Source organism: Scardinius erythrophthalmus (assembly GCF_964197995.2).
Source record: "Scardinius erythrophthalmus genome assembly, chromosome: 8".
Taxonomy (NCBI): Eukaryota; Metazoa; Chordata; class Actinopteri; order Cypriniformes; family Leuciscidae; genus Scardinius; species Scardinius erythrophthalmus.
Window position 1 is genome coordinate 36,017,016 of NC_138228.1, and position 23,919 is coordinate 36,040,934.

The 23,919-nt window shown below is 44.3% G+C and overlaps 1 protein-coding gene across 1 annotated transcript in view; it reads right to left on the minus strand.

Annotated features, from left to right (window-relative positions):
* spon1a (spondin 1a) overlaps positions 1-23,919 on the minus strand; it is a gene marked incomplete at both ends in the record, with an annotated part of 422,542 nt that overhangs the window by 38,104 nt on the left and 360,519 nt on the right. The window contains 3 exons of the mRNA XM_081371883.1: positions 624-788; positions 1,339-1,506; positions 2,115-2,285. Of these exons, the coding sequence (XP_081228009.1) occupies positions 624-788; positions 1,339-1,506; positions 2,115-2,285 (504 nt within the window). The remainder of the gene's footprint in view (positions 1-623; positions 789-1,338; positions 1,507-2,114; positions 2,286-23,919) is intronic.

The following is a 23,919-nucleotide window of genomic DNA, read 5'->3' on the forward strand; positions in this document are numbered from 1 at the left end:
TGATTCGGATCAAACTGAAAAGTCAGAAAATCCGGACCAAACAAGGTAGGTATGAAAGGGCCCTATAGTTACTCTTGAAAATTTTAACCTAGTGGATAATTTTTTCAAATTAAGTTGCTTTACTCTAATCCTAAAGCCACCGTGGTTGCCAATGGTCTCACTTCAACTCCGTTCCCCATAAGGAAAGGCACAAGGAAGTGCTGCTTCCTTTCACCTTTACTCTTTGCTCTAGTCATTGAACCCCTAGCAGAACTTATTAGACAGAGCAATAAATTAAGCTCATGGATCCCTAGGAAGGTACATTTAGTGTACACATTATCACATACAACATCCAAGTCATTCTCTTCAATGGTTTGACCAATGTCCTTCTCCCAGACACCCTTCAGTCCTGACAAGGCAGAGTTGCAATTACTAGACAATATGTCATATGTCCTTGATATTGATGTCTTTAAGCAGATTGGATTGGAATCTCTGTTATGTTCATTCTCAACTCTCCTTTGTCTTTCTTTAGTTTTAAAAATATATACATCCCAAGCATTTATCCTGCAATAAGCTTATTAACACACTGTTTCTGTTTTGCGTGTGTGTGTGTGTGTGTTTGATAGAGAAATAGTATTACTCACGACACTCTGGCAGCATGCATTTCTCCATCTGTTCCAGCTCCTCACTGCATTCTCCCAACTCTGCAGGTGATTTGAGGATGCGCTGACGTGTCCGTGAGCCTTTACCACAGGTCACACTGCAGTCACTCCAGTCTGACCACGGAGACAGTAAACACGGGATAGTATCTATACACACACAAAAAAATACAGCATCATAACACTGAGGACTGTAGGCATGAGGGTTTTTATTCTGTATAAATATGATAATGTGGGCATGCATTTGTGAGAATATGTTAATGTAGGTATATTCTATGTGAATATGCTTATGTTGGCATACATGTGAATATGTGTGTGAATATTGTAACGTAAGAGTTTATGTATGTTATATTAATATTCACATTCATGCATGCTATGTGTATTAATATATTATGTGTAAAGAAGTGTAATTTTGTGAGTTATGTATTTGTATATTTAAAAAGTGGGGGTACATGTTTTCACTACTCGCATTTTGTGTGAATATGTAGGTATGCATGTGTGTGTATACAGTATGCAATTGTGGACATGTTAATTTGGCCGCGTACTGTATATGAATATATTAATTCATGTCCACATAAACATTCCCATTCATGCATGGAAATCTGTTAATGTTCCTGTGAATGTGTGTGAATATGCTAAACTGGGTTGACAGGGGTGTGCATATATTCATGTGGGCATGCATGTGAGTATTTGCACTTACGGCATTCTGGCATCATACACTTCTCTGCTTCTACCACCTCAGCCCCACAAATGGAGCCGTCAGATGGGGGCATTTTCACCATCCGTTCCCGTCTTTTCATGCCAAGCCCACAGGTGGCACTGCATATATCCCATTCACCCCATTCAGTAACCAGGCAACTGCTTGGAACTACGCCAGTAGAAACATATACAATACATACTATTGGAGTGGAGAATGTGTCAGTAGGAGAAGAGCTTTTATCAACCCTTTTTCTGCTCAAAACAACTTTTGGGTTGGCTTGTTAGTTTCAGACAGTTAGGCCCAAAAATGCTACATCGTCATACAGGTAAATCTAGGGTTTAATTAAGGTTATTATTGTAGGTGTTTTACCAGAAACTTTTTTTCTTTTTTTCTTTATAATAAAATAAAAAATGTTCCCCTCTGCCAGAAGCAGGGTGTTCTCATAAAGGAATGGCCTTTATGCTTAGTCACATGTCCCTTATAACTCAGGATGGTTTAAAAATGGCTGCACACATAAAGCAAAGACGACAACAATTGGATCATTATTCCATGGTTGAATGCAACAGCCAGATGAATAAGAATGTTAACAGAAAACTCCTTTCAGACACAGTATTTTAGACTTCACTAGATTGGTTGTAGTGCATTGTTTTATGAAGTTGTTAGATATTTACAGGATTTGTCAGGACCTTTGAGAATTATAGCTAAACTAAACATCTGTAATGTGTAACATATTTAAATGAATCTGGCTTGTGTGTCAACAGATAAATAATACTCACAGCAGTCCTCATTGACAGTGCATGGCTCTGTCTCTTCAGTGGGAAGGGTGCAAGGAAAGCCATCATCAGGAAACTGTTTTACATAACGCTCCCTAGAGCGCACACCTGCACCACATGACACACTGCATGCTGACCATGTGATCCATTCTGACATCATACATGTGGAAGAATCTGTAAAAGTTAAGGTTCACTTTGTTATGCATGTCCTTATTCAACAATCTTTTCACATTCAACTAGAAAATCCAGTTAAATTTAGCTTGAAGTGTTAGCTGTTTTGGGACATGGTAGCTGGTTTCTAGCTGGTCTAAGCTGGTTTAGGCAAAACTGGGGCCTGGCAAAGCTGGTAGAACATCTTGTTCAAGAGCCCTACTAGAGCAATCACACCATACTGTCACGGTCACGTTCTTCAGCCTTCATCTGTGTGTGCACTTCATTCCCCAGAATCCTCCATGGCGCACACCTGCACTCACTCACCCAATCACCAATCATCATCACCTGCACTCCCTCATTAACCACCCTTTATATTCAGCACTCTCCCTTCACTCCTTGTCTGGTCTCGTCGATGTTCACATGACCCACAGACTTCCGAACACTTACCTGGATTCCTACCTGTCATTTCATCCTCTCCAATCCGTCCTGCCTGCCATCCTGTTCTGCCTTCAGCCCGACATCATCTGCAAAGAGAAAGAAAGACAAGGACATTACCAACCAGCTAAGCATCCACTGTTATTCTGTGTTTCTGTTACTCACCATCTGTCTGCATCTCCACACTCCCTGAAAATAAACTATTAACCTTACCATCTTGTCTGCATCCTCTGTAAAACCCTGACAGAAGACCAGACCACACGAAGCATGGAAGTTGCTCACTTCACCCTAACCCCAGCTGATCGTCTGATTCATTGTTTTCAAGATGGCTGCTCAATCGAGGAATATGTCGCCGGCTTTCTGGAGCTTTCTGTTGGGGTAAGCTGGACAGATGATGTCCTAAAAACAGTATTTTGGGGCGGACTGGATAACCATCTGTACCAGCAAGCTCCAGCGGAGGCAATCCCAGGCTCATTTGCCCAGTATCTAGATCATGTGTTGTGGTTGAGTGGCTCAAGGTTCACCGTAGGTGAGGTTGAGGACATCGCCACTCAACCACCATCTCCAGCCATCTTCACCACGCCACCCATCATCATCATCCGGAATTCAGTCACCAGCACTAGCGAGCCTGCATTTGACGCCAGTCCAGCCGAGCCTGCACTTCACGCCAGTCCAGCCGAGCCCGCACTTCACGCCAGAGCTGCCGAGACCAAGGCAGTAGGCGTCGTGCCCGCCGCCCCTGAGTCTATGAGCGTCATGCCCGCCGCGCCTGTGACTGTCAGCGTCGCCTGCCCGCCAGAGCCAGAGCCAGTCGCCTGCCCGCCAGAGCCAGTCGCCTGCCCGCCAGAGCCAGAGCCAGTCGCCTGCCCGCCAGAGCCAGAGCCAGAGCCAGTCGCCTGCCCGCCAGAGCCAGAGCCAGTCGCCTGCCCGCCAGAGCCAGAGCCAGTCGCCTGCCCGCCAGAGCCAGTCGCCTGCCCGCCAGAGCCAGAGCCAGTCGCCTGCCCGCCAGAGCCAGTGAGCGTCGTTCTCCCCGAGCCAGAGCCAGAGTTTTCAAAGCCCTCATCGCTGGTCCCGTCCAGCACAAAGCCCTCATCGCTGGTCCCGTCCAGCTCAAAGCCCTCATCGCTGGTCCCGTCCAGCTCAAAGCCCTCATCGCTGGTCCCGTCCAGCTCAAAGCCCTCATCGCTGGTCCCGTCCAGCTCAAAGCCCTCATCGCTGGTCCCGTCCAGCTCAAAGCCCTCATCGCTGGTCCCGTCCAGCTCAAAGCCCTCATCGCTGGTCCCGTCCAGCTCAAAGCCCTCATCGCTGGTCCCGTCCAGCACAGAGCCTTCTTCGCCGCTGGTCCCGTCCAGCACAGAGCCCTCTTCACCGCTGGTCCCGTCCAGCACAGAGCCCTTTTCACCGCTGGTCCCGTCCAGCACAGAGCCCTCTTCACCGCTGGTCCCGTCCAGCACAGAGCCCTTTTCACCGCTGGTCCCGTCCAGCACAGAGCCTAGCACAGAGCCTTCACCGCTGGTCCCGTCCAGCACAGAGCCCTCTTCACCGCTGGTCCCGTCCAGCACAGAGCCCTCTTCACCGCTGGTCCCGTCCAGCACAGAGCCCTCTTCACCGCTGGTCCCGTCCAGCACTGAGCCCCCTTCACCGCTGGTTCCGTCCAGTACAGAGCCCTCTTCACCGCTGGTCCTGCCCAGCACCGAGCCTTCACCGCTGGTCCTGCCCTGCACAGGGCCTTCACTGTTGGTCCCATTCAGCTCAACACCCTCTTCACAGCTGGTCCTGTCCAGCTCAACGCCCTCTTCACCGCGGGTCCTGTCCAGCTCAACGCCCTCTTCACCGCGGGTCCTGTCCAGCTCAACGCCCTCCTCACAGCGGGTCCTGTCCAGCTCAACGCCCTCCTCACAGCTGGTCCTGTCCAGCTCAACGCCCTCCTCACAGCTGGTCCAGTCCAGCTCAACGCCCTCCTCACAGCTGGTCCTGCCCAGCACAGAGCCCTCATCGCTGCCCAGCACAGAGCCCTCATCGCTGCCCAGCACAGAGCCCTCATCGCTGCCCAGCACAGAGCCCTCATCGCTGCCCAGCACAGAGCCCTCATCGCTGCCCAGCACAGAGCCCTCATCGCTGCCCAGCACCGAGCCCTCATCGCTGCCCAGCACCGAGCCCTCATCGCTGCCCAGCACCGAGCCCTCATCGCTGCCCAGCACCGAGCCCTCATCGCTGCCCAGCACCGAGCCCTCATCGCTGCCCAGCACCGAGCCCTCATCGCTGCCCAGCACCGAGCCCTCATCACTGCCCAGCTCAGAGCCCTCATCGCTGCCCAGCTCAGAGCCCTCTTCGCCGCTGGTTCCGCCCAGCTCACAGCCCTCTTCGCCGCTGGTTCCGCCCAGCTCAGAGCCCTCCTCGCCGCTGGTCCTGTCCAGCTCAGAGCCCTCCTCGCCGCTGGACCAGTCCAGCTCCAAGCCCTCTTCGCCGCTGGTCTTGTCCAGCTCAGAGTCCTCTTCGCCGCTGGTCCTGTCCAGTCCAGAGCCGCCTTCATCACTGGTCCTGTCCAGCCCAGAGCCGCTTTCGCCCCCTGCCTCTTCCAGTCCAGTGTTAAAGCCTGATATTTCCCCAAAGGAATTTTGGGGGGGGGGCTATCAGTCGTCTCCGCCATGGCCACCTGAAGGGTCCTCACCGCCGTGGCCACCCGAAGGGTCTTCTCCGCCATGGCCACCCGAAGGTTCTTCTCCGCCATGGCCACCCGAAGGGTCCTCACCGCCATGGCCACCCGAAGAGTCCTCTCCGCCATGGCCACCCGAAGGGTCCGCACCGCCATGGCCACCAGAAAGGTCCTTACCGCCATGGTCCCCTGCTCAGCCTGTATCACCATGGTCCCCTGATCAGTCTGCTTCACCTTGGTTCCCTGCTCAGCCTGCACCGTCCTGATCACCTCCTCTGTCTGTCCTGCCACCATCCTGGAGTCCGTACTCCTGAACCTGCTCCACCTTCCCGTCACGGACTCCAGGGTGCCCACCCCCCCTCCCGTATGCTGCCTTCTTCGGCGCGGGACGCGCCTTACGGGAGGGGGGAGTAATGTCACGGTCACGTTCTTCAGCCTTCATCTGTGTGTGCACTTCATTCCCCAGAATCCTCCATGGCGCACACCTGCACTCACTCACCCAATCACCAATCATCATCACCTGCACTCCCTCATTAACCACCCTTTATATTCAGCACTCTCCCTTCACTCCTTGTCTGGTCTCGTCGATGTTCACATGACCCACAGACTTCCGAACACTTACCTGGATTCCTACCTGTCATTTCATCCTCTCCAATCCGTCCTGCCTGCCATCCTGTTCTGCCTTCAGCCCGACATCATCTGCAAAGAGAAAGAAAGACAAGGACATTACCAACCAGCTAAGCATCCACTGTTATTCTGTGTTTCTGTTACTCACCATCTGTCTGCATCTCCACACTCCCTGAAAATAAACTATTAACCTTACCATCTTGTCTGCATCCTCTGTAAAACCCTGACACATACTAACTGATGGTGGGAAAAAGGATTTTTTTTTTAATATGGTAGCTGATTTATTCATGGTCTAGTTACTATGTTCTAAAATACAGATACCACCTTCTTTATTTTCAGCAGGACATGAGGACTTTTTAACTTTTTTCTTAAACCAATTTAGACTTTCTAAACTATATTAAATGGTCTAATATACATTAATTAACAATGCTCACTCTACTCTGAAGCTTAATCAAGAACTTCGATAATTGCTAATATTACATAATCAGCCTTAGTCATATGGGCAAGACAGAAAGTCTGGTGCAAAGCCTGGACTTCCCTCTTCTTTCAAATTACTGACATTTGTTCTGCTTGATAAAACATGGCTAATTGAATCATTAATAAAACCATGAGTAAACAGGGTACCCTGGAGGTCACCTATATATCATCTCCATCGCATGATAATCAATTGATAATGGATGTTAACACCTCATTAAACTCTAAGGAAAAACCCACCCACCTTTGTGGGTTGCATTAGATGGCAGGGCTGGTTTCTATTTAAGTGTTAGTAAAGAGTCATCTGCATTCCTATCCATCCATCCATCATACACTGAACAAAATTATGTTCAGTGTATATGTATTCATGTATTCATTCATTCATTTGTTTGTTTAATGCTTAAAGTTTCTCAAGCTTTATAATAAAACAGCTCCCAGCATGCACAAATATTTTCATCCTGTGCCTCAACATTTTGTTTTACTAGTACATATGAGCTATGCTTTTTTAATCGATTTCCACTCTTTTAGTACAATCTATGAATAAGTCACATTGACCTTTCAATATCTCTGAGTGGAAATCCAGAGCATTGCCCGAACAGAAAAGCACCCTCACCCAGAAATGATGGAAAGATTTTGTCAATTGATAAAAATGTATAGTTATCATTGCTTTAGGGGATTTTTAAAATGTTCCTGGTCAAGGAAGGGTGTCTCAAGGGCTGTGTTCACACTGCAAGTCTTATTGTACAGATCCAATCTTTTGGCCCAACAGTTGACATTCACTTTAGACACAACTGGTATCCGATATCTGTGTTTATATTAGTTCCGCCCAAAATGATTGTCGTTGATTGCTTTACTATGCATATAGTAGACTTTCTAGTTTTGAATGGCCATGATTAAAATTATTTATATAATTAATGTCGGATGGCCAAGATTATTTGCCAGCATGGGCAAGATAACAGCTATCATGGATTTTTGCAGAGCAAAATCTGACCGCGAACGGATATACACAGGAAAATAATGGTAATTTTTTTGTTATTTTAAATATAGCTTTTTAATAAAATAAAGTAGCTTGTATTAATTTCACACCAATACAATTGATGATATCATGTAGAGTGCCCGAGCATATAAATGCAAACATGCCTGCAAACATGTCATCAGATTCAAATTGTATGAAGGAAGACAGAAGGGAACTCAACGCTGCATCGTTTGCTGGTGCTACGGGGGCATTAATACCCACTAAGCCATGCTGACCAATGCCGGTCCGTGTGATAAGAGAGCCTTCCTACACAAGCACAACCAACAGGGCCTAGGTATTGAAGGGCTCAACAGGCCCTGGCCCAGAGCAGCCTAGCCCTCTATGGCATGATGTTGTCCTCAGTCAACAAACTACCTGTCTGGACCTCACAGCACCCAGGGGCTGAAGTGGGTGTGACCTTTTGTTTGGGGGTGGAGCAGTCCTTTCAGGAAGCAAAGCCACATGGGACACAGTGCCACCAATTGGCAATTGACGTTATAGTTTAATTACCACACACACACACACACACACATATATATATATATATATATATATCGTCGCTGTCCGATGAAAACCGCGTATGTCCATTTTGCCGATTTTGAGATTTTTCGACGGATAGAATGTCCAGGTTCATTTCCGTATACAGTATGCTTCACATATCTAAATGACCTATGAAAAGTTGTGAAATCATGTCATCTGATTTTCACGTATGTCAATTTGGTGTCAATGCTGTCAATCACGCCGCGTATCTCCCGCCCTGTGGAGGCATCTCGCGGTCTAAGCGTCTCTGGAAGCTCAGCATTGGATAGCCGAATAACTCTGTGAGGTAAAGTATCAGCAAACGTTTGTTTTTGACAACTGTTCAAGTTTATTATATATTCGCAATATATTCACAACTGTTATTTACCAGTAAATGGTCTAGACGAAGTAATTGTCACTGTTTATTGTGGAGATGTTAACGCACGGGCCTGTTAACTTAAGCAATACTTTTAAGGTAGTCTAATATTTTTCTGACTAATAAATTACTGACACAGTAAAGGGTAGATTTAAATAAAGTATAACTAATTTTAAATAAAGAAAAACAAAATTTAAATAAAGAAAAAAAAACTAAATTTAAAAAAATAAAAATTAAATTTAAATAAAGAAAAAACTAAATTTAAATAAAGAAAAATGACATTTAAATAAATAAAAAACGAAAATTAAATAAAGAAAAAAACGAAATTTAAATAAAGAACAACGAAATTTAAAGAAAAACGAAATTAAGTTATTTTATTAAAAACGAGATTAATTCAGATTGATAACGGGTAAAAAGGCTAATAGCCTACATGTTGGGTCCGTGTACTTTTTCGTCCATTCATTATTCTATTTCGGAATGAAAGATGAAATGTAAAAAAAAAAAAGCTGCAGCTTTTTTTCTTTTTTTTTGTTTAAAAGAAAAAAACAGAAATGGCTGTATTTTTTTGTACATAGCATAGCCTACTTTGTTATGATTTTAGTATCATAATGATTAATAAATGCACGCACAATTATCCGTGAACTTGATTTGAAGCCTTTCAACTTGTGTGTGCAAAATTCAGAATTAAATGAATGTGCAGCAGTTTGTACAAATAGAGTCTGTAGGTCTACTATGCTGTTGAAAGTATGAAAAGTGAACAGCACGAGTAATAGGATGCACAATTTGAGACGGGTCAGACATGATTTTGACCACTTCATTAAGTTTTGTTTTGTATAAAACCTTTCTTTAAAGTGACTTTCGTTTTGTATAAATTGTATCTTAATTTTAATCAATTTTTCATCAACCATGGATTTAACTAGATGTACCGCATTGCGGTACAAAATATGACCGCCGCTCAGGCCTGCACTGGCTTTCCACAAAAATAAATGACGTGGAGTAATTTGGCTGTATTGCGTGTTTATGTATATACCTAAAAAAAGTAATAGTATGTGCATGTCTGTCTGTGTGTGTGTGTGTGTGTGTGTGTGTGTGTGTGTATGTGTGTGTCTGTGTGTGTGTGTGTGTGTGTCTGTGCGTGTATGTATGTGTGCGTACATGTGTGCGCGTGTGTGTTTGTGTGTGTGTGTCTGTGCATGTGGATTTGTATGTGTGTGTATGGGTGTGTGTCTGTGGTGTGGATGTCAGTGTGTGTGCATGCTTGCGTTTGTTTGTATTCCTGCATGTGTGTGTGTGACAGTATCATCCTAAACCAGCAACCCTTCGCTCAACACCACCATCTACAGGCCGATGAGTGTACAGTCACTAAATGTGCACATAAATGAATTTATTTTATACCCCCCCATGGATGAAATTCTACAAAACTATACCCCCAGGAGGATACCCCCAGAGGATGTCAAGTTAATCATACACATGAAATATGGTGCAGTTCTGAACATCTCCACTGAAGATAGGGGCGATTAAAGCAGAATAATATTGCATTTTAATTTTTTTATGGGAGGGGCGCAAATCACAAATGAGTGATTATGGGCTAGGTTGATGTGGGCCCTTAAGAGCAACATACCATAACAATTACAAATGTTTACAATTACAAATTACAAAGCAATAACAAATGCATTTTTTTGGGTTTGGGGGGGCCCAGCGCGGGGGGGGGGGGGGGGGAGTGGCCCCCGGGGACCAAACGAAATTTTTCCGTAGAAGTCTAGTGGGGCTACATGCCCACCAAATTTCATATTCCCCGGTGCTTCGGTGTCCCTGGTATCGTTGACGAAAAATTTACGGGGGCCCCAGCGCGGGGGGGGAAGTGGCCCCCGGGGACCAAACAAAAATTTTCCGTAAAAGTCTAGTAGACCAACATACCATAAAAATTTCTTCATCCTCGGTGCCACGGTTCAGGTAGTTATTTAGGAAAAACTGCATTTTTTTGGTTTTGGGGGGGCCCAGCGCGGGGGGGGAGTGGCCCCCGGGGACCAAACGAAATTTTTCCGTAGAAGTCTAGTGGGGCTACATGCCCACCAAATTTCATGTTCCCCGGTGTTTCGGTGTCCCTGGTATCGTTGACGAAAAATTTACGGGGGCCCCAGCGCGGGGGGGGAAGTGGCCTCCGGGGACCAAACGAAATTTTTCCGTAAAAGTCTAGTAGACCAACATACCATAAAAATTTCTTCATCCTCGGTGCCACGGTTCAGGTAGTTATTTAGGAAAAACTGCATTTTTTTGGTTTTGGGGGGGGCCAGCGCGGGGGGGGAGTGGCCCCCGGGGACCAAACGAAATTTTTCCGTAGAAGTCTAGTGGGGCTACATGCCCACCAAATTTCATGTTCCCCGGTGCTTCGGTGTCCCTGGTATCGTTGACGAAAAATTTACGGGGGCCCCAGCGCGGGGGGGGGGGAGTGGCCCCCGGGGACCAAACGAAATTTTTCCGTAAAAGTCTAGTAGACAAACATACCATAAAAATTTCTTCATCCTCGGTGCCACGGTTCAGGTAGTTATTTAGGAAAAACTGCATTTTTTTGGGGTTAAGGGGGGCCCAGCGCGGGGGGGGGAGTGGCCCCCGGGGACCAAACGAAATTTTTCCGTAGAAGTCTAGTGGGGCTACATGCCCACCAAATTTCATGTTCCCCGGTGCTTCGGTGTCCCTGGTATCGTTGACGAAAAATTTACGGGGGCCCCAGCGCGGGGGGGGGGGAGTGGCCCCCGGGGACCAAACGAAATTTTTCCGTAAAAGTCTAGTAGACAAACATACCATAAAAATTTCTTCATCCTCGGTGCCACGGTTCAGGTAGTTATTTAGGAAAAACTGCATTTTTTTTGGGTTAAGGGGGGCCCAGCGCGGGGGGGGGAGTGGCCCCCGGGGACCAAACGAAATTTTTCCGTAGAAGTCTAGTGGGGCTACATGCCCACCAAATTTCATGTTCCCCGGGGTTTCGGTGTCCCTGGTATCGTTGACGAAAAATTTACGGGGGCCCCAGCGCGGGGGGGGAAGTGGCCTCCGGGGACCAAACGAAATTTTTCCGTAAAAGTCTAGTAGACCAACATACCATAAAAATTTCTTCATCCTCGGTGCCACGGTTCAGGTAGTTATTTAGGAAAAACTGAATTTTTTGGGGTTTGGGGGGGCCCAGCGCTGGGGGGGAGTGGCCCCCGGGGACCAAACGAAATTTTTCCTTAGAAGTCTAGTGGGGCTACATGCCCACCAAATTTCATGTTCCCCGGTGTTTCGGTGTCCCTGGTATCGTTGACGAAAAATTTAAGGGGGCCCCAGCGTGGGGGGGGGGAAGTGGCCCCCGGGGACCAAACGAAATTTTTCCGTAAAAGTCTAGTAGACCAACATACCATAAAAATTTCTTCATCCTCGGTGCCACGGTTCAGGTAGTTATTTAGGAAAAACTGCATTTTTTGGGGTTTGGGGGGGCCCAGCGCGGGGGGGGAGTGGCCCCCGGGGACCAAACGAAATTTTTCCTTAGAAGTCTAGTGGGGCTACATGCCCACCAAATTTCATGTTCCCCGGTGTTTCGGTGTCCCTGGTATCGTTGACGAAAAATTTACGGGGGCCCCAGCGCGGGGGGGGAAGTGGCCCCCGGGGACCAAACGAAATTTTTCCGTAAAAGTCTAGTAGACCAACATACCATAAAAATTTCTTCATCCTCGGTGCCACGGTTCAGGTAGTTATTTAGGAAAAACTGAATTTTTTGGGGTTTGGGGGGGCCCAGCGCGGGGGGGGAGTGGCCCCCGGGGACCAAACGAAATTTTTCCTTAGAAGTCTAGTGGGGCTACATGCCCACCAAATTTCATGTTCCCCGGTGCTTCGGTGTCCCTGGTATCGTTGACGAAAAATTCAGTAAGGTGACGAAAAAAAAAAAAAAAAAAACTTTGACAATCCCTATATGACCGCTTTCGCTAGCTACGCTAGCGGCGGTCATAATAAATAAGCAAATACCTGTATATAGCAGACAATATATACGCGTTCACTTGCATTGCACGTTAACTGGAGCGCATCTCATTAACGAAACTCAGTGTATGCCTCACACAGACATGAGAAAGACATCAAATAGGCTACACAAAGCTTGAAAAGTCTTTAAACGAAATAATTCAAAACGAAAAGAAAAAGGCAACTCTCTGATTATGTATGATGATATATGATCATATAGCCTAGCCCTAGCCTATTTTGTGAATTGTTCATTCCCGGTTGGCACACATTTTGCTGCCCTTACAAAAGTGCCGCTCTAGGCAATTGCCTAGTTATATGGACGCGCCGGCCCTGGGGTCAGCAATGAGTGTATTCATTGTCCCTTCATAGTTTGCAAGAGACATTTAATAAACTGAGCGTATTTAATAAACTGAGACGTAGGCTATTTAATAAACTGAGCGTATTCATCTGTCAATATGAAACACGACTTGGCCATTCTAATTAATGATCGGAAGAACGCGTATCGACCACCGTTACTGTAAAATATGCACGTATGTCCATTTAAACTCGATTTTGGTCAAATGTGGATTATATCATTACACTGGCAAGAATATGGCTACATTTAAAAATGCCATACCAAGTATGACAACGCTATGTTCATATGCTTTTAAATTACGGTATTTTTTTCACTTCCTGAAAAGTAACCGTTTTGGACATACGTGATTTTCATCGGGCAGCGAAGATATATATAAATATATGCTAGGGCTGTCAAATTTAGCGCGTTTATAACGCGTTAACGCAAAATCATATTAACGGCACTAATTTTTTTAACGGACGATTAACGCAGCGCGTATTTTCTGTTTGACCCGTGGCCCAAAACCTAGTTGGAGAAATGCAGATACACAGTGTTGCTAACTTAGCCACATTGCAGACCCCTTTAGCGATTTTTTTCCCTTCAACAAAGCGCCCAAACCTTATTTAGTTTCTGAGAATATACCGCTACCGCCGGTACTGCTCTCCCAGCACGCGCGCGCGCCTCTCTCTCTCTCGCTCTCTCTCTCTATCTCTCTCTCTCTCTCTCTCGCTCTCTGCGTCTCACGCGGAGGAGCAGCGCTTTAATTCAGTTAAACACAGATATTATGTTGCTTCTCTAATTTTACAAATATAGCCGAAATCAGAGCACGGATATTGTCTTTAGCTTATGTGTATTTGATTTCACCAGACGACGGCTCGATTATCAGAATTTTTGTGCAGATTAACGTCTTGGAAGGGAGAGCTGGTTATGTTTATTTGGTCGCGTTTCAGTCACCATTTCAAATTCATTCCGTTGTTTGACAACAGAAACAGTAAAATATACGTTTTATTGAGAATGTATTGAGAATTTAGCTTCATCAAAATGGGCACAGAGAGAGACAAACTACAATGTAATAATAAATGCTAAATGTACATTTAGCATTTTCAGAAGAGCTGCCCTGCATGTCATGCAAAAATCTAAACATGTTTGTGTTAGTAAATTGCTCAGTGCAAAGAAAGAGAAGTAATGGGAACCTGGTATTTCTTTTTTCTTTCTACATGTGTCTAATAGACATGAACAAGTTCTTTGAAAAACATCTATGACCTTTGAAACATGTCTCGTCTTCATGCTATATTGACTATGGTTTCAATAATAAACATGCATTTGCATAAAGCATCTATATTTATCAATGCCCACGTTGATTAGAGTATTACAAACTTGAAAAGTATTAATTTAAGGTATATTTAGAACAAATAAAAAATGTGCGATTAAATGCGATTAATCGCGAGTTAACTCATGACAACCATGCGATTAATCGCGATTAAAAATTTTAATCGATTGACAGCCCTAATATATGCACATGCATCAGTATGTAAATTAGTATGTTTGATTGTTTACAGATTTATTTTGTTTTTATTTATATACTAAAACTGTGTTTGTTTGTTTTTTGTTGTTGCCTCAGGGAAACATTGTGCAGTTAGGCCACTTTTGTTCAGGCAATATCATAGGGTTAGAAGCACATGGTGCATTCAAGTCAAGTCAAGTCAAGTCAAGTCAACTTTATTTATTCGCTTTTCACAATACAGATTGTATCAAAGCAGCTTCACAGTATTAAATAAAATAGTACATCAGTGTATGTTTCTGGTGTAAAACATCCACGTTTGGTAATGCAGATCAATAGCACTGTTGAATCGATTAATCAAATTAAGTATCCCCAACTGAGCAAGCCAAAGGCAACAGTGGCAAGGAACCGAAAAACTCCATTAGGTGACCTAATGGAGAAAAAAAAACCTTGGGAGAACCCAGGCTCAGTCGGGGGCCAGTTCTCCTCTGGCGTTTATGAAGTAGAGACCGGATTTAACTGTAAGATTAAAATATTATATGAATGCCTGGCTGAAGAGATGCGTCTTTAATCTAGTTTTAAACTGGGAGAGCGAATCTGAGCAACGAACAGTATCAGGAAGGCTATTCCAGAGTTTTGGTGCTAAATGTGAAAATGCTCTCCCTCCTTTGGTGGATCTGGATATCCTAGGTATGACCAGAAGCCTCGAATTTAGTGATCTTAAAGAGCGCGATGGATTATAGGGCGATAGAAGATCCGTTAAATAAACTGGAGCTAAGCCGTTTAGGGCTTTATAAGTCAGTAGCAATACCTTGTAATTAATACGGAACTTTATAGGTAACCAATGTAGTGATGATAAAATTGGTGTTATATGGTCAAACTTTCTTGATCTAGTAAGAACTCTAGCGGCGGCATTTTGGACTAACTGTAGCTTGTTTATTGAGGATGCAGGACAACCAGCTAATAAAGCATTACAGTAATCTAGTCTCGAGGTCATGAATGCATGAACTAGCTTTTCTGCATCAGAAACAGATAGCATGTTACGTAATTTAGCAATATTTCTAAGGTGAAAAAAGGCTGTTTTTGTAACATATGAAATATGATTTTCAAAAGACAAGTTACAATCTAATATAACACCCAGGTCTTTTACTGTAGAGGATAAAGTAACAGGACACCCTACTATGTTAAAGTTGTATTGAAGGAGGTTTTGTGGGCGGTTTTTTGAACCGATAAGTATTACCTCTGTCTTATCTGGATTTAATAAAAGAAAATTGTGCGTCATCCAATCTTTTATATCTTTAACACACTCTGTCAATTTGGATAATTTAGCGTTTTCATCCGGCCGTGATGAAATATATAGTTGAGTGTCATCAGCATAACAATGGAAACTAATTCCATGTTTCCTTATAATATTTCCAAGTGGCAGCATATATATTGAGAATAATAGAGGGCCTAACACAGATCCTTGCGGCACTCCATAGTTTACTGGAGTTATGATCGATTTTTCTCCGTTTAAATAGACAAAATGGTAGCGGTCAGATAGGTATGATCTGAACCAGCTTAATGCTTGTCCTTGAACACCGGTATAGTTTTGTAGCCGATCTAAGAGTATTGTGTGATCTATAGTATCGAACGCAGCACTAAGATCAAGTAAAACTAGTATTGAGATACAGCCTTGGTCAGAAGCTAAGAGTAAATCATTTGTGATTTTAACGAGCGCAGTTTCAGTGCTATGATGCGGCCTGAACCCAGACTGAAACTTTTCATAGGTGTCATTTTCTTGCAAGAAAGAGCCCAGTTGGGCAGACACAACTTTTTCTAATATTTTGGACATAAAAGGAAGATTTGAAATGGGTCTATAATTTGCTAGGTTATTTGGGTCTAATTGTGGTTTCTTAATTAGTGGTTTTATAACTGCCAATTTAAATGTTCTTGGAACATGACCTAAAGATAAAGACGAGTTAATAATATTGAGGAGAGGCTCTTCCACTATAGGTAACACTTCTTTCAATAGTTTAGTTGGTATGGGATCTAATAAACATGTTGTTGTTTTAGAGGAAATGATAAATTTATTTAACTCTTTTTGTTCTATAGTTGTAAAGCACTGTAATTGTTCTTGCGGGGTGATAATCGAGGCTGAATTATAAGGCGCGATTGAAGATTGAACGTTTACAATTGTGGATCTGATGTTTTCTATTTTCTCAGTGAAAAAATTCATGAAATCATTACTACTAAACTGTAACGGAATATTTTGTTCAGGTGACGCTTGTTTATTTGTTAGTCTAGCCACGGTGTTAAATAAGAACCTAGGATTGTTTGGTTGTTTTCTATTAGTTTGCGGAGATGCTCAGCCCTGGCCGCTTTTAGGGCCTTTTTATAGCGTGACGTACTGTCTTTCCAAGCGATTCTAAAAACCTCTAAATTAGTTTGTTTCCATTTACGCTCTAAATTACGGGTTTCTCTCTTTAGAACACGAGTAGTATTGTTGTACCATGGTGCTTTAATTTTCTCTCTGACCTTTTTTAGTCTCATAGGTGCAACAATATCCCATTTTCCAGAGAGAACGGTGCTCATAGTGCTGGTTAGTTCGTCTAGTTCATCTGTTTGTTTAGGTTCAGGCAGCAGCTGAGACAGATCCGATAAGCAATTTGAAAAATTATCTATGGTGGATGGAAGGATTGTTCTGCCTAATCGATAACGCGGCGCAGCATGATATATTACCGGGGTACGTAATATGCAAGTTACCATGTAATGGTCAGTTACATCATCACTTTGCGGAATGATATCTATATCGGTTGGATCGGTTCCATGTGATATAATTAAATCGAGTGTATGATTAAAACGATGAGTCGGTCCGGTAACGTTTTGCTTAACCCCAAAGGAGTTTAATAAGTCTATAAACGCAGCCCCTAACGTATCATTTTGATTATCTACGTGTATGTTAAAATCTCCAACAATTAATATTTTATCGACATTGACCAATAGATCTGAGAGAAAATTTGCAAATTCTTTTAGGAAATCAGCGTAAGGCCCTGGTGGTCTATATACGGTAGCCAAGGCTAAAGATAATAGGGATGTTTTTCTATCATCTAAGAGCGTAACATTTAGTACAAGTACTTCAAATGAAATAAACTTATAACCCGTTTTCTGAGTAACATTGAGAATATCTCTATAGATAGTTGCAATACCGCCGCCACGACCAATCAGACGGGGCTCGTGCTTATAGGAGTATCCTGATGGAGTAGACTCATTTAGACCGAAATAATCATTTGGTTTAAGCCAGGTTTCAGTAAGGCAAAGTACATCTATGCTATTATCTGTGACTATTTCATTTACAATAACTGCCTTAGGTGTGAGTGATCTAATGTTTAAAAGACCTAGCTTTAGAAATTGTTTTTGTTTACTAATATCAACATTTTCTGTTTTAATAACAATTAGATTTTTCCTAGATCCTGCAGTAGATTTATTATTTGATCGCACTAAACGAGGAATAGACACAGTTTCTATGCAATGTTCTACACTAGTATTTATATCAGTTAATTTGGTGCAGCAGAGACTATGATTTGGACTTTTGGTTACTAGTCAAAAGGTATTTAACGTTTTGGAGATGTTATCTGACAGAAGATCCGATCCGAATCTGTTTGGGTGTAAGCCATCAGCACGGTATAGCCTAGGACGCTCCCAAAACAGATTCCAATTATTTACAAAGAGCAGTTTCTGCTCATTGCACCATGACGTTAACCATTCATTTAGCGCGAATAATCTACTAAACTTGTCATGTCCTAGACGGTACGTGGGAAGCGGTCCTGACACAATGATCGTTATATCAGGCGATGTGCTGCGTACCGTATCGATCAGATTCCTGAAGTCTTTCTTCAGAACTGTCTGGCGCAGCCTGATGTCGTTCACTCCCGCGTGCAATACCAAAGTTCCGACGCGCTCGTTATCGTTCAGAATCTCGGGAACGCGAGCAGCGATTTCAGAAACACGAGCACCAGGAAAGCAGTGACTGTGCACCTTATTTTTACCTGATGTAGCATGGACGTGCCGAACAATGGAATCACCGATGATCACAGCATCGCGTTCTGTTTCGCGAAGAGCGGAGAAGCGGTTTTGTGTGGATAACTCGAAAACCGGGAGGGTCGGAGAGGGTCTTGGTCTAGACCTGACTCGCGTCTTCCGCTGCGGAAATATCCAGGCTTCGTGGTGGCGTGTTGGAGCCGGAGTGAACGAGACCATGGCTGATCGCGACCTTGGCGCTCGGAACCGATGCCGAGTAACGCACGGAGTAGACGAGGTCGGAGTCAGCCGGTTAGTAACATTAATCTCTAATTTGTGAGCATCAGCGCGTGATGTTTCAAGAGCTAAACGCCGGTCTCTCAGCTCGGCCTGTCTCACTAAAAGGTCGTGGATCTGTTTCTCAACAGCTTCCAGCTCAGACTGTACCGCGTGCAGCTCAAATGTGTCCTCACCTGCACCAAAAGGTAGACTACTTGCATCTGATATATTCGCCATTTTAACAGATGGACAGTAAGTTAGCAACGACACTACCAGTGATGCTTTCAATTAATACTAATTTCTGACAAGCGTCTTAGATATAATCTGTCTTTTAAGTGGTACGGGTGTAGAGTAGACGCACGATAGGTGAAAAATGTTTGTAAGTGAGTGTTGAGAAGACGCGTTCAGCCGTGATCCCCGGGAGTAACCTATAAGAGTATCCAGCGTAGAATCACTAACAGGCTTGAGACACGTCTGCTCAACAGTCCGCGTTGTAACTATGAGGTTTGAGCAGTAGTGCTTCTCAGTGAGGAAAAGTAGAAAATGTTTGTTGTAAGTAAGTTTAAAGAGTAAAATCAAGAATTATAAATCAAATCGATAGAGCTCCAAAGACAACAACGTGTTCAGACGCGACGCATGCGCATTCGACAACAGGAAGTATCAACTACTACCAAGCACTGTGTGCTCCTTTCATTACTCCCACTAACAGGTTAGGCGTTAAGTCCACCTGGGAAGTTTGTTTTACAAGTCCGAAAAACTCAAAGAATGCGCATTATGTGTGTCATTTATGTTTTGTTATTATTAGTATTATTAATATTATTATTATGCCACAGAGAATGATGGGAAATGTAGTTTGGTCACTCAAGCTGATAAACTCGCTAAATGAGTAGGGTTTTCTGACAAACTTTATCTCTTTTTTTCATTAACAGAACACATAATGCGTACAAACTACATTGTACTGTCGCCATTCAGAAATAAATTTATCATGATTGAAAACAAATTGCTTCCACCATTGCTTTCAACTAGTAATTACGACTTTGTTATGGCGTTCATGCGCATTCAACTCGTAAATACAATCTTTCTGACATGACATGAACACATCAATAGTCAATGTTTTTGCTATCTACTGATACTTGCAGGAAATGGACAAGAATATTTTATGGGCGGAAAACAGTCCAAAACAAGATGTGGGGTGCTGCTCGTGTGGCGACCTGACGGCACAGAGAGTAGCGTGTCCGTTTATACTTTTTATGCTTATTTTTATGTCTTTTTTTTTCTCGTGAGTGGGATTGTTGTGTACAGTTTATCACCCGTGAAGTGTGGACAATTTGAGATTCTAAGATACTATAAAGTTCTTCCTTAGAAGGATTTACTTTGCGGTCTACTCCTTGCCCTGCTAGACTCGGGTCTTTCCATGCCTATCTGTTCACTGAGGAGGCTACCTGCTACAGCTGATTGAGCTAACCAACACCGGCTAGCTCACAACGCCAACAATAGAGGAATGGATATTGCAATTCTCCTGCGGTTAGTGGCGTTCCTGTTACACTACCTGGATTTCTTCTCCTGTTTCACATACGGATTGTGCACTCCGAATGGACAGCGGATTACATACTGGAGGCACATTCTCTTGCAAATACAATATTATTATTCCCATGAAGTTGCGTTCTCTGTGAGGCTTCCAGATGAGATCCAGCGTGAACATCAGAACGATAAAGACATCACACACACGAGAAAGGTAACAAAGTGAGGCAAGAAGGGTGGAATTAGAGCCAGACTCAAAAGGGAAAAAATAAATATTGTGCACTCCCCTCTATTATACTAGCCAATGTGCGCTGTGCGCAACAAAACTGATGAACTGCAAGCCAACGTCAGTTACATGTACATGTCGGACCGCATCTATTCTGGCATTTACTGAGACATGGCTTAATGCGAACGATGCGAATGACAAACTGCATATTGATGGCTTTGGATCCCCCATACGTCTTGATCGAGATCCCACGCTTACAGGTAAACAGCTGGGAGGTGGTGTTTGCTTATATGTCAACAAGAGCTGGTGCACGACAACTGTTGTTAGGGAAGAACTGTGCAATGCTGACATTAAATTGCTGGCTGTTTCCCTGCGTCCCTTCTATCTACCAAGGGAATTTCCACAACTTTTTTTAAATTCTAGTCTACATTCATCCCAGAGCTAAAGAGTCCTTAGCCATTGATTGTATTAGAAAAACGCTAGATAAACTTGAACTTATATCCCCTGACGCCCCTGAATTAATTCTAGGTGATTTTGATCACTGCTCAATGGACAGATCTCTTAAAGGTTTTTATCAATATATCAACTGTCCCACCCGTTCAGGAAAGATACTGGATAAATGCTATGGATCAGTGTCAGAAGCATATAAAGCCGCCCCCCTGCCCCCTCTTGGTTCTGCTGACCACCTTGGCATTTTACTAGCCCCAGCATACCTACCAGTTGTGAAGCGGTCAGAGAAAATAAGGAGGGACATTAAGCAGTGGACTGCTGACAGCATCAAGGAGCTGCAAGGATGCTTTGAGACCACCGACTGGTCCATACTGACATCCTCTTCTAGTGACTTAAATGAGCAAGTGGATACAGTATCATCTTATATCTCTTTCTGTGTGGACAGTATTATACCTATTAAGAGGGTCACAATATTCCCTAACAACAAACCCTGGGTGAATAAGGACCTAAAGTAGATTTAGAAAAAAAAAGAAGAAAAAAAAAGAGGGTCTTCTTCACCGGCTCTGAGCTAGACAAGAAAGATGTCAACAGAGAGGTCAGGCATGCCATAAAAAAGGCCAAACTGACATACAAAAACAAGGTGGAGAGAACATTTGCCCAGGGCAACCTCCGCACTGCATGGCAGGGCCTAAAAAGTATGGCAGCAGTTAACTTCAGCCCTGGCAGTCGCAAGCCCATCCAGGTTGCAGGCTGCAGCCTGACCTCACTACCTAATAACCTGAACATCTTTTTCACCAGATTCGAGAAAGATAACAGCTCTGATCTCAAAAGGTTCATTTCCTCACTCGAACCTGATGACTGTGACATCACTATCGAAACTGGAGAAGTGGTCAGCGCCCTCAAGAGGACCAAAGTAAATAAGGCACCAGGCCCAGACAATATCTGTGGGCGGACCCTTAGGCACTGTGCTGAGCAATTGTGGGGTGTACTCCAAATACCTGTTTTAGTCCTCCATCAACCGCAGCACAGTCCCCCAGCTGTGCAAACACTCTACGGTGATTCCCATACCCAAGAAGGGTACCACCAAAGTCCTGAACGACTTCAGGCCTGTGGCCCTAACCTCACTGGTAATGATGGCCATGGAGAGAGTCATAAAGGACTATATCACCAAGGTATCAGATCCAATGATGGATCCACTCCAATTTGCATATCGGGTTCGACGATGCATACATTTTCATCCTAGACAATATCCACAAACATCTGGAAACCACAGCCAGACTTCTGTTTGCTGACTTTACATCGGCATTTAACACCATGCAGCCATATATCCTGGCAGAGAAGCTCATCACCCACTTTCGCTTGGATCATCAGCTTACCTTGTGGAATATAGACTTTGACCAACAGGACACAGAGGGTATTGGTCAATGACACCTTCTCAGATGTCTGGATCACGTCAACAGGTTCGCCACAAGGGTGTGTCCTGTCTTCCCTCCTCTACACTCTCTACACAGACGATTACAGGTCTACTCAGCCAAACTGTCTCATGGTGAAATTTGTAGATGACACAGTTGTCCTGTCTCTGCTTTCAGGCTCCCTCCATGATCACAGCTCAGCTCTGCAGGAGTTGGTGGTGTGAAATGTCCTGTCTAGAGCTGAATGTCGATAAAACCAAGGAGATGAATGTGACCTTCTCACCTAAGCAGAGGCAGTTGACTGAGGCAGTCACTACTACCATCCAGGGAAAGCTAGTAGAGGTTGTAGAGGAGTATAAATACCTCTGGACTATTTTTGACAACCAGTTGAAGTTTTCGTCCAACACAGTGGAAATCCTGAGGAAATGCCATCAGCGGCAGTACCTGCTCAGGAAGCTAAGATCATTTGATGTAAGCAAGGACATCCTAACCACATTTTACTACTTATTTATTGAAAATGTGATAACCTTTTCCTTCACTTGTTGGTTTTACTCCATTAGTCTTCAAAACAGGAACTGCTTACATCAAATTGTTAAAGTCTGTTCCAGAATTATTGGACACCCCAAGAGAGCTCTGTCAACCCTATGCAAACAGCAGACCTTGAAGACTGCCTGTAGAATCCTTTGTGATCCATCACGTCATGTTTTTGATGTTTGAGTGGCTCCCCTCAAAGCGCAGACTCCGCTGTCAAGCTTGTAAGACTCAGAGGAGGAAGGCGACCTTTGTCCCCAGGGCTGTCCAGCTCCTAAACTCCCAGCCCACCCCCCAAATCTTTGGACTGCACTACAACCTGCCGTAGACTGATGACTGATGCACTCATCCCATCCTTTTTTTTCTTTTTATACATCACTATTTATCTATTTATTTATTTTATTGATGATGTATACTGTATGTGGTGGAATATATGCTGCTCTTTGTGTCATTTAATTGCCCCCTGGGGATGAATAAAGTGATTTGAATTGAATTGAAGGAACATGATCGAGCAGTTAGGATAATTCCATCTGAGAGTGAGGAAAGTGAGCTTGAGGAGAGTCCTCTCCTTCTACTAATGTATCCAGGAACTCGTTCCCGGAGAAGGACCAGAAGGCTTGGGAGGAGCCGGGACCCAGCCCTTAAAAGGCAGCCACCGGTGTTCTTGCCCCCCTGAACTTCTCCACCAGCATCTCAACAGCAATTCTGAAAGGTCCAGAAGGCAAGACCCTGATGCTCGACAGGTTAAGCCACAAATGCCTCTCCGTCACCACCATAGCTGCCATGGATCGGCCAATTGAACAGGCCACCTGTTTAGTGGCACGGAGGGCCAGGTCTGTGCAGTTGCCTCGGGATATAGACTGCCTCGGGATATAGACTCTCACCCTGGTTGTGGTCTTTGAGTAGGTCAGCCTGGTATACCTGCAGCACTGCCATGGTGTGCAGGGCACCACCACTCTGACATGCCACCGTATACGACTTGCCAACCAACCTAGATGATGTTTGGCATGGCTTGGATGGCAAAATGGGAGCCTTCAGTGACAAGGATGTCCCCAGGGGGGAAATAGCTTGCCAAATTCTCTTCAACCCGAGGCATTCATCCACATTCATCCCTGCTCATACATCCCCTCGATATTTGTGTAACTGCAATTCGAAGGGACTATGCAAGCAGAGAAAGGGTGCCTCCATGAACCTGCCATCTCAGTGTGCAGGTCCAGAAGAAAGGGAAGGCTCACCGGAGCTGGATGATTATGACCCAGCATATATCTCTCATCTGTTCGGGCATGGGCGATTTTGCAATCATAAGCTCTAAT